The sequence below is a fragment of the Diabrotica virgifera genome, chromosome 8 (assembly GCF_917563875.1).
Source record: "Diabrotica virgifera virgifera chromosome 8, PGI_DIABVI_V3a".
NCBI lineage: Eukaryota > Metazoa > Arthropoda > Insecta > Coleoptera > Chrysomelidae > Diabrotica > Diabrotica virgifera.
Window position 1 is genome coordinate 195,054,422 of NC_065450.1, and position 12,509 is coordinate 195,066,930.

Consider the following 12,509-nt stretch of genomic DNA (forward strand, 5'->3'; position numbering starts at 1 on the left):
TGAATAATATACCAGGGAAATGGCCCAATAAGTTTTCAATTGAAAATCTTTTAATAATATTTTTAATATTTTTCAATATTATTAACATTTATATTACGTTGAAAACGTTGCCTTTCAGTGGCCAGATGATGCTAGTCACCTACTCCATTAACGTCAGTTGCAATGCGGGGATACGCTTTCGTGGTTTTGTCACTTCGAGCAGAGAGCAGCAAGCCTACGTCTCTCCGATGATGACTCCAAAAAGAGTCGAAAATCGTCGATTCAGAATGCTGGTTTGCGCTCCCTGTTCTAAGTGAAGAATAAGGCAGTTTTGCCTTCGCATTGCAACTGAATAAAAATGAAATTTTTATTTTATTTTTATATTTGTCTTTACTCCTTTGAGTAACTAGGTCCATTATCCGTTGGAATTTACCACCTGAACAGACGGGGTCGTGAATCGTAAGATTTTGAATTCCCTCTTGTCTTATTCGCTTCAGCATCCCATCTGGCTTGCAATTTTTAGAAGCTAAGGTGTTATCAGGGAAATGGACCAATAAGTTTTCAATTAAAAATCTTTTAGTCATATTTTTAATATTTTTCAATATTATTAATCTTTATATTAGGTTGAAAACTTTGCCATTTTATTTCAGTTTAAAATTCGTAGAATCCACACGATGAGAGGAAAAATTAAATAACTTTTTTACACTTTTCGATAATTGTTTAAGAGCACACAGTAGCGACTAACAGGTAGCAACAAACGCGTTCCAAGATTGCGGCTGTAATTTTGAATATTTTGTCGAGATAGTTGGCACACATATTCGTAATATAATAAAGAATGGCGGTACAGAGCCCAATTTCAGAAATTTGTTAGTATGTGGAAATTACTCTATAACTAAATAAAATATTGAAAAAGGGAGCCTGTATCGCCATTAAGAAATACAAACAAATAAATCGTTTTTATCCCGTGCCTAGATTTTGTGTCACATTGGAACTACTATAAATCGATTTTTTATAACAAGAAATCGAACGTCACTGACTTGGCAACATTTCGCACCTATGTGTATAGTGTATAAACATTATTGTTTTTGATAGTAGGTATAAACGTCACTGTCAGTGTCGAATTACCGACGCACTGTTGCCTCACTTTTGAAAGTTTGCAGAACTTTCGCAATCTTGGAGCGCGTCTGTTGCTACCTGTTGATCGCTACTGTTTGCTCTTAATTGCGGCTCGCGAAAAGTTTCAAATTTTGAACAATGGCTCATACTATCAAGGAGCTTGGCCACTAGGGTGGTGCGAAAAAAGTAAAATTGATAATTCCTTGTCGCTATAGTGCAAAAAAGTTGCGATTGGTAATTACAAGAAAAACAAATATTCAAATCGGACTTTATCTTCCGATCCTGCAACGGGCCAAAAGATTATGAAAAAAATGAAATTTTACCTTTTTTATATTTTTTTTTATTTATTCTCCGTGTACGTTTTATTTATCGCTATAGTAAAATTTATTTACAGTTTGCATGGTTGAGTGATAAAAAAATAGTTTTACGCATTTAACGAATATCTTCCGATCCCGCAAGGTCAATCAAATTCTATAAAAATTTGAAATTTTTGATGATTTTGATAAATTAAAAAGCATTTCGTTATCTCATTTTTCTGTTACATTGAGAAGCTCTTCACTTGTTTAGATATTGTATTTAAGATATTTAAACAACCCAGAACTCACAACGAGGAGGTGATTGCACTTCTAGCTCCACTCACACCCTTCTCTCCAACCAACCAATGAATGTGTGTTTTTAAAATTATTTACATATTGTCTGTATATTTCTTTTTCGTCGGTTTGTACTTGTTGGCTTTTAAACGCCAACTTTGTATTGTAATTTGGTGGTAAAATCTGGCAGCATGGACCTTGATTTAAGTGTTGCCCCGATGAATCCATCTCTTTATTGGGGCCCACATACATTAGATATTAGACGATGCTTCCATGACCAACTTTACGCACCACTCGATAGCTTGCGTGTGGCAGGGATAGTTTTGTACATTACGACATTACTATCTAAGAGTCTAGCATGTCGCCTGATGTAATGCAGGAACTTATATCTTCATTTTAAACTCTTCAATGAACTGGTAGAGAAGATAGTTTTGTAACATTCTAGTCTATTATTTCAGTGTAGTCCTGTGCTTTAAATTTTAAAATAAGAGGGATGAAATTTCTAATACTTTTGCCCTTGGCTTTAGTCTGTCCGGCTTTTAACACTCTCCTTAGCCCTAGCTCTCTAATGTGTCTCCTTTCTCCCTACTACTTGAAATTTTGAAGCACAGGACTAAACTAAAATAATAGACTGGAATGATGCAAAACTGTCTTCTCCACCACTTCCTCGAAGAGTTTCAAATGAAGATATAAGTTATTGCATTACATCAGGCGACATGCCAGACTGGAATGTACAAAACTATTCCTGCTACATGCAAGCTGACGAGCGGTCCCTAAAGTTGGTCACGGAAGCATCGTCTAATGCTAATATATGTGGGCCCCAAATAAGAGATGGATTCATCAGGACAACACTTAAATCAAGGTCCATGCTGTCAGGTTTTACCAAGAAATTACAATAGAAAGTTGGCGTTTAAGAGCTGGACACAAACAGATGAAAAAGAAATGTACATATGTAAATAATGTAAAAAACACCCACTCATTGGTTGGTTGGAGAGAAGGGTGCGTGTGGAGAGTGCACCCCCTCGTTTTGAGTTCTGGCTTGTTTAAATATTGTCATACAATATCCAACCAAGCGAAGAGCTTCACAATGTAAGAGAAAAATGAGATAACTAAATGTTTTTTAATTTATCAAAATCATCAAAAATTTCAAATTTTTATAGATTTTGATTGACCTTGCGGGATCGGAATATATTCGTTAAATGCGTAACATTATTTTTTTTTTATTACTGACCCATGCAAACTGTAAATAAATTTTACTATAGCGATAAATAAAACGTATACGAAGGATAAATAAAAATTTTTGAAAAAAAAGAAAAAATTTCATTGTTTTCAAAATCTTTAGGTCCGTGGCGGGATCGGAAGATAAAGTCCGATTTGAATAATTTGTTTTTTGTTTTTCTTGTAATTACCAATTGCAACTTTTCCGCACTATAGCGACACCAAATTATTACCTTGACTTTTTTCGCACCCCCTATTGGCCACCCCTGATCCATAATCAATTATCATCATTCTTACTCTCATTTTCCAGTCATCAATTATTGTCTTTATTTACAAGCAAATACAATGTCTAATCGCACCTCCGCTCAAATAGTGTCACAACTCAAAGAAATAAAACTGTTTTATTGCACCAACAGTTTAATAAAATTATAAAATCTTATCACAAAATGTTACGTTTATAGTTCAAGTATTTGTCGTTAGATGACGCTAGGGTCATTATATGATTAACCAAAATCAACGGTGCACCGAACATAAACACTGTCACATATTGACTTGTGCAAGGCATTTGTCCATCTAAGATGTGTATAAAGCGTCGTTTGTGGAGTTAAGACAGTATATGTGATTACTTTATTCAAAACAATCTGCTTAGACGCTTAAAAAAAGTGACACGTGTATCACTTATTTATCTTTCTTTTTGCGTTATTTTTTTGTTGAATGTTGTTACTTAGATTTAAAACTACATCATTAAAAAGTATAAGTCTGTTAACCACATAATAATAATGATATTATATTCTGTATTGCAAGAGCCACTTTTGATTAATAATATTTCGTAAATCTTATATGTACATATAGTAATAGTGTCACAACTCAAAAAAAAATATTTTTTTAAAATATTTTTAGCAGAATTAATAAACTATTTTGTAGAGTTCCAAAAACCTTTGTAACTGACCAAATAGGTTATGATACTAATTTTAACAGTTTTTGAATTAAACCTGAAAAAGTTCTAGCTCAAATTTTAATCGTCGTTTTCTCGATACTTTGCTTTTTTGACTTATGACACTGGTTGAGCGAAGGTGCGTAATGTTATTTCAGTACTTACATCAACATTAATTCCTTTAAATTTAAATATCTTTTTACTGTTGGGTTGTTCACTGGGAGTGAACCTATAGAATTCGTGGCGCCCTCTATACCACTTCACCGAATACAACGACTCATCCTGAAGGTCAAAAGAACACCTCAATGTGGAGCTTGTTCCTTTTTGCACTACCCTGGGTTCGATTGTCAAGAGAACGTTCTTTACGGATATCACATCTGAAACAGAAAATTGGTATTAGGGACGAAATATTTTCATTTATCATTTCTTCTGTTTATACAATTTTTCAGCACACAAATTATTGTGTTGTAAAGTTGTAAGGACAAGAATAAAAAGCGCTAAATACCGTAAAATGGAGTTGGGCACACAATATTTCAGCTACAAAAGAGCTGATACGATTATTACGTGGCGCAAAAATGTATCTTCATTTTGATGAAAAACAAACACAATTTTATTATGTAAGATTTTTCCATGGTATTTGCTAAATTTGAACTAAAACGCGTCACCAAACAGCCTCAATTGCAAACTTTATCAAAGGTACTTTTGTGGAGCTCTTTACCTCAAATATAGTAAATACTACCGAAAAAACTTACAAAATAAAACTATAATTTTATTTTCCATCAAAATGAAATAGTTAATTTCCTAATAGACCAAGAGGCAGGGCTGAAAAATCTATTTGAATTTACTAAAGATAGATTTTTCACAGTTGATTACTGTGAGTGTTTAGAGAAACATACTGCGGTCGGTCAAGCGAAACGTAGAACAGGGGTTACTGAAAGGGTATCAAAGTTGCTTTCCTACGAAGGTAATTATTTCCATTTACTAAGGCTGAAAATCAGTACACACGTTCTAAATTAAATATAAAAAAAGTTATTATAGTCGGTCAGCTTTATGACGGGACAGAGCTAGTCGGTCGGCCTCAATAATCGATTGAGGAAATGAAGCATTTTGGCTCGCAATTTTTTCGTCCAGCATGAATTTACTTGATATTTTCACAGAAGGTAGGGAATAGTCCAAGAATCATTTTATATATCATGCCGCTATCATACGCTAAAACCTTGGGGTGGCTGCCACCCCATCTCGGGGGTGGGAATTTTTTATTACATTTTAACAAGTAATTCGATGGAAAAACTGATTCTAAGAAAAAAATATTTTTTACATTTTCTTCGTAAAACTAATATTTTTCGAGTTATTCGCGCTTGAAAATAACAGTTTTTCGACGAAAAAATCGACTTCTTTAGACGTTTTTTTTTTGAGAATACCTCGAAAAATATGCGTTTAATCAAAAAAACTGTAGATATCGAAATTGTATCTTTTAGTAACACAAATCAAATTCTTTTCCTATAATATCTTTAAGACACCGAGATACGGCATGTTAAAGGTTAGCTTTTTCTTCAAATGCATAATTTGAAATATTCAAAGCCAAATAATGGGAAAAATTTGCATTTTTCGAGAAAAACTTAAATAATATTTTTTCAAGTATACAATTAGACCTTTCAAAAAAAGTAATAAGAAGTTTCTAGCATGAAAATTAAGCGACTTATAATCAAAAAAATGTCGGTACCTGCTTTTCTCTACGAAAAAATCAGTGAAAACAACCCCCTAACTACCTTCCTAATTCAAAATTGGTCTTCACCTTTCTGTAGTTTCTTTTATATTTATATTATCAATGCACTCAAGGTGTTTGACCTATTTACAATGCCTAATTTTGAAAAAATTGGAGTTTAAACAAAAATTGATTTTTTGCAATTTGGTTTTTTCACCTTTTACTTCAAAATATCTCCGAAAATACTGAAGATACGAAAAAAATTAAAAATTACTAAATTGTAGCTTTTTTAATGACTAAAATTACCATTTGCATAGATTTTCATTACAGTAAACAGTTAGCCAGTTATAGCTGTTTAAACCTCTATTTACCAGCAAACAACCCCTTATTCGAGCCCTTTAAACCCGCTCCAATGATTACCTAAGAGACCTTACGGAATTTAATTTACACAGTCTTATAGCTCTTTAAAAATTCTACAAAATCATTTCTGAAGAAACTTTTTGTCGCCAAAAATGTATAGAATATTTTTCGAGGTATTCTCAAAGGACCCTCTAAAAAAGTCGATTTTTTCGTCGAAAAACTGTTATTTTCAAGCGCGAATAACTCGAAAAATATTAGTTTTACGAAGAAAATGTAAAAAGTATTTTTTTCTTAGAATCACATTTTCCATCGAATTGCATGGTTAAAATGTAATAAAAAATCCCACCCCCGAGATGGGGTGGCAACCACCCCCAAAATTTTAGCGTATGATAGCGGCATGATATATAAAATGATCCTTGGACTATTTCCTACCTTCTGTGAAAATTTCAAGTAAATCCATGCTAGATGAAAAAATTGCGAGCAAAAATGCTTCATTTGACCGGCTCTGTCCCGTCATACAGCTGACCGACTATAATAACTTTTATTTATATTTAATTTAGAATATGTGTACTGATTTTCAGCCTTAGTAAATGGAAATTATTACCTTCGTAGGAAAGCAACTTTGATACCCTCTCAGTAACCCCTGTTCTACGTTTCGCTTGGCCGACCGCAGTATGTTTCTCTACACACTCACAGTAATCAACTGTGAAAAATCTAGCTTTAGTAAATTCAAATAGATTTTTCAGCCCTGCCTCTCCGTCTATAACTAGTGCGGAAAGTGATACTTTCACGCACGAGACTGCCGTTGACCCGAACGACGCAATAGCGGAGTTCGGGCAAGCAGTCGAGTGCGGGGAAGACATTTTCCGCATGAGTTGTCAAAACCAAACTTTCAATATAATGGGTTACCACGACGACGATATTGGTTTCCATGACGACGATTCAAAACCATTGTAATTATCTACTGAGCTGACTTTTAAATATAATGTCAAAACAATTTTATTTCATCGAATTATCAGTAGTAATTGCACAAGAGCTCTAAAATTATTGAATTTTTCCCGAGTATCACTTTGGCAGTTTTAATTTCACGAGCCGAAGGCGAGTGAGATTATGTCAAAATGTCACGGGGGCAAAAATTCTATATTAATTTTAGAGATCGAGTGCAATTTGTTGCGATTATTTCATGAATACAACTGTTCAAAACCAAAATTTGATTGTAATTTATTTATGTAAGTACAAATTAGTACTGTTAAACACACAGTTGATATAAAATATTTTACGGTTGAAAGTCATCACTTTTATATCTTTTAAAACATTAATTGTCATTAATGTCACTGAACGTATTTTTTCGTAGCAACGAAGGGCATCTGACGTAATATACTTGACGACGGGATATTATTAAAATTATCACCTTAATTTGCATTTCTGTAGCTTTCTATTAGTCAGAATCTCCTATGAATGAAATAATCGCGCTAATTTCATTAAAACATGAACTCAATAAGATAAATTTGAAATAAATTAGTAAATAATCTCTAAATATTAGTTTATTGCATGTATTATAATATATTATAATGCTAAATTACAAGGTATTTTACTTTCCCGCACGCCGTGCGGGAAAATTTACTTTCACGCACGCCGTGCGGGAAAGTGCAACTTTCGGAAACGAAATGCCTGCGTGAAAGTGGCTCTTTCAGCACTGCCGTAGAAAAATAAATTTTTGCGCCACGTAATATTCATATCAGCTATTTTGTAGCTGAAATATTGTGTGCGCCACTCCTTTTTACAGCGTTTGCGGTTTTTTATTCTTGTATCAGGAGCTTTTCAAAAGTTTTTTATAAATTAAATGTATGAACTTGAATGTAATGTTTCTCTATTACACGATAAGCGTTATAAATGAGTTTGCCGCATTATCGCACTAATGGGCTAGTGGTAACAGCAATAAACTTTTGATAGGGCAATCCAAGTCCATAATCCAGCGGCAAATTTTAGAGGACAGCCAATTTTTAAATTCAAGAAATAATGATCACAGATTAACAGATAACAGATCATAACAGATAACATATCATAGATTTAAAACTAACTAATACAAAATGTGCAATGGTGAAAATGTTTAGAGACAGTCGTTAGATTATTCTGACAAACAATTCTGTGTATTGTTTTTTCTGTAAAATATTTTCTAAAGTCGAAATTAAATTTACAAAAAATTGATAATATGGCTGAAGCTTTGTCCAGCCACGCGGCTTTAAGCCGATGCCGCACTGCAGGAAGTTTGGTAGGATGGTGGATGGTAGAATCCTGCCTGGCGACTATCCAGATACTTATACCACGAATAACAAAACGACGGTAGCCGCAGTGGCTTCCCACTACCATCTAACCATCCGATGGTTCGCCATATCCACCCAAATCGTGTTTGATATTCCATCCGGGTAGCCTGGATATGGAGGGAAGCGAAATAAGTGCTGTATATAAAAGAAGGGCAATTTGGGACCCAGAAGACCCACTATGTGTCGAAACATGGCTTAAAATATCTGTTTTATTATTTATTCTTTGCAGTTGCATTAAAAAAATCCAATATTCAAGTCAGGTGAATTTAAAAAAAAAGAATGTGTGTGTACTTTGTACGCACGTAAGAAGTTGTACTTCTACTACATATTATGTGATTTTTAAGACAATACCAAAAATTTTAAAAAATAAAAGAATAAAACGCCCACAAACACATTGAAAAATGCCACAAAGAAAAAATTATTTCTGAACGATAATAATTGTTGGCAAAAATTTTAAATACGCATTTTCTGAAAAAAAAATTAAATAACAAATATACTTACAATCATAAAATGCATAAAAAAATAAAAAAATAAAAACTTGCATCGGGAATCGAACCCGTGAATTTCGGGGCGCTTTGATTCGTAATCGAAGCCTAGACTCACTCGTCCAATTCCACATTATTTGTCATGTGGAAAAATAGGGTAACTGAACGTTTTACTGTTTGACAGTTGTTTTGAATATAATTAAATTATGTAGTTTAAATTTTGTGGAACAAAATATTAAAATATAACAAAACAATAAGAAAACAATATATTAGATGAAGATTGGTAGAACTTTTGTTGGTAATCAAATTAAGTATGTAAATCAAAGCATTACATACCTACTAGATAAATAAATCTTCGCCAAAAAATCATAATTTAAAAATAAAAATCGGACCTAACTTGGGATTTCTCTCTAAAATCCCCATTCTTGAGAAAATAAATGTACAGTAGAGCGTCGATTATCCGAACGTTGATCAACCGAACGACAGCTTATTCGAAATATCGACTCCTGCGTCCCGCACTCGAATATCGAGCAAGCGTTAGTAATTGACGCTTAAAATATCTTCAATTTTCTTCAATATTGTATCCAAAAATAATTATGTTGTAGCAAAGACTGCACTTTTTTGTTCAGTTGCTAGTTGTTATTATCAAGATATAAATAAATATGTAGGTATATAAATATGGCTTTTATTCACTTGTGGATAAATATTTATGACTATAAATATGTATCAATATATTGTAGTTCGATTATCCGAACAAATCGGTTTTCCGAACACCTATGTCCCCCAATTAGTTCGGATAATTGACGCTCTACTGTATTTCAACCTAATCCAAATGTATAATTACAATATGATTATAATAAAAACTACTTACCAAATTAGAATGAGTTTTCCTTGTCCAAAAATATAGGTATATGAAAACTATTTAAAAAGGCAGTATAACTATTAACTAACTTTTGTTTGTTGTTTCTTTTCACACAAATTTTAAAACGCAACAACCATAAATAATCTAACTACAGCTGTGCCACAGCCGCCATATTGAATAATTTTTGACATGTCATTTGAACATCCAATCAGAACAAAGTTATAATGCGCATGCGCCGGGATCATAGGTTTTAACATATAAAAATTCACCCTCATATCGCCGGTAAAGAAGTATAACTTCAAAAGCAAATTGTACCTTTAAGTCGATTTTTCTCCACTTTCTGAAAAGTGTAGTTAGTGAGTTTTACCTCTAATAGGACGATATGCTAAAAAACAAACCAAATGAAACAAACGATTCCTCAGCAGTCAGTTGGACACTGACTTCTAACTTCATTTCACTCTTTCACTGCGTCCAGGATGCAGCGCCCCTCCAACCATCCACCTTTAAAATCCGCCCTCCAAGCCACCATCCAGCATCCTGCAGTGCGGCATCCGAGGGTCGCTGCATCCTGGACGCAGTGAAAGAGTGAAATGAAGTCAGAAGTCAGTATCCAAATGACTGCTGAGGAATCGTTGGTTTCATTTGTTACGTTACATTTGGTTTGTTTTTTAGCATATCGTCATATTAGAGGTAAAACTCACTCACAAAACTTTTCAGAAAGTGGAGAAAAATCGACTTAAAGACAAAAATTTATTTTTTAAATTCACCTGACTTGAATATTGGATTTTTTTAATGCAACTGCAAATAATAAATAAAACAGATATTTTAAGCTATGTTTCGTCACTTAGTGGGTCTGCTGGGTCCCAAATTGCCCTTCTTTTATACACAGCACTTATTACGCTTTTATCCATAGCGAGGCTACCCGGATGGATTATCAAACACGACTGATATGGGTGGATGTGGATAGACGCCTGGCGGACCACCGGATGGTTAGATGGTAGTGGGCTAGTGGGAGGCCACTGCGGCTACCGTCGTTGTATTATTCGTGGTATAAGTAGCTGGATGGTCGCCAGGCAGGTAATATCTACCATCCACCATCCTACCAAACTTCCTGCAGTGCGGCATCAGCCTATTGTTTGTTCACTACGGAGACCATCGCATCGTATCCTAGCCTAGAGCTTAGTATAATACGCTTCATAATCGTGAATTCTGGCATTCAAAATAATGCATTTATTTTACATAGCGATCGATAATATAGTTTGCATCGTCAGGTAAAATAAATACATTACTTTAATGCGAGAATTCACGAATATGAAGAGTAGGATACTATGCTCTAGGCTAGGATACCATCCTTTGGTTTCCATGGTGAACACACGCTAAGTCTCCAGCTCATCTACAGTCACAGCGACAGTGGGTAGAACAAACAATTAGACTAGAATCGGGCAAAACCATAGACGAAGAAACACAAAAAGTTCTAAATTCAGACACTTGCCATTGGAAAAATGTAATAAAACGACTTATATCAATAATACAGTTCTTAGCACAACAATGTCTTCCATTGAGTGGCGATTCGGATAAACTGTTTCATCAAAACCATGGTAAATTTTTAAAGCTTGTTGAGCTCTTTGGAAAAACTGATTATGTTTTACAAGAACACGTTTGGAGAACAACGAATGGTAGTAACAAACAGCATTACTACTTGAGAAAACGTATTCAAAACGAAATTATTCAGCTCCTTTAAAACCAAATCAAAAATAAAATTTTAAGCTTTTTGAAATCAGAACAGTATTATAGCATAATTTTAGATTGTACACCTGATATTTCTGGAGTGGAACAGATGACTATGATTGTTGTATGTTTTATCAATTTAGGTTCCTGTTCACAATATTCACTGGCTTGGGATTACAGAGGTTATTTTGCAAAAACTGAATGAACTGGGAATGCGTTTGGAAGATATGAGAAAACAAGGGTATGGTAATAACATGAAAGGGAAGAACTTAGGAGTTCAAAACAAAATTTTGAAAATAATTCCTAGAGCATTGTTTATCCCATGTTCTAGCCATTCACTCAACTTAGTCGTGAACGATGCTTCTAAATCCTAACAGTTTGCAGTTTCTTTCTTTTCCTTAGTGACAACAATTGAGAACTTTTTGCAGCATCTATTCATCGTTGAAATCATATTTCTAGCCTGAAATTGAAACCTTTGTGGTTTCAATGAAACTACAAACTACGAAACTAGATGGAAAAGTAGAACTGATGCAATTACCCCCATCAGATACAAAATTGAAGAAATCTACGATGCTCTTGTAGAAATCACCGTCAATAAAAACAACGATAAAACAGTTGCTTATGAGGCAAGCTGTTTGGCAAATCAAATCCGAAATTTTATTTTTCTTTGTTCTGTGGTAATATAGCATCTCATGAGTCTACCAAGGGGGGGCGGTGTTTGGCGTCTTTCCCAGGGCGACAAAATCCCTAGGGACGGGCCTGCTTATAGGTATCAAAGGCACAAAGTACAAGAACCCCTCTTGAAACATAGAAAAAAAAATTCAGGTCGCTGTAACTTTTACACATACATACATACATACGTACGCACAGACATTTTCCCCTTTTTAGTAGAAATTGAGTCTTAGTTCTGAGCTCGGTAACTTTTGAATTATATAACCCATTTTCAAAATTAGACATGTGTTAGAAAGGTAATGATCAATACTGTTAGAAGCCGCAGAGATTGGCCATAAATATTTAAAATTCACTACGACCCTATTTTAGTTGCTGAATTATAATCAACATATCTTAGGGCTTATATCTTCAATATACTTGTTGTAGGTATATACTATATACCATGTCACTACTAAATTAGAATTGTGAACCAATTTTTAAAAAGTAGAGACACTGATTTTAAAAAAAAGCAAACATTTCATATAATATAATTATTA

General features: G+C 33.9%; 1 protein-coding gene across 1 annotated transcript in view; it reads right to left on the reverse strand.

The window, feature by feature from the left end:
- Positions 1 to 12,509, reverse strand: part of LOC126890525 (uncharacterized) — a 236,605-nt gene that overhangs the window by 108,190 nt on the left and 115,906 nt on the right. The window contains exon 2 of the mRNA XM_050659530.1: positions 4,003 to 4,214. Within this exon, the coding sequence (XP_050515487.1) occupies positions 4,003 to 4,214 (212 nt within the window). The remainder of the gene's footprint in view (positions 1 to 4,002; positions 4,215 to 12,509) is intronic.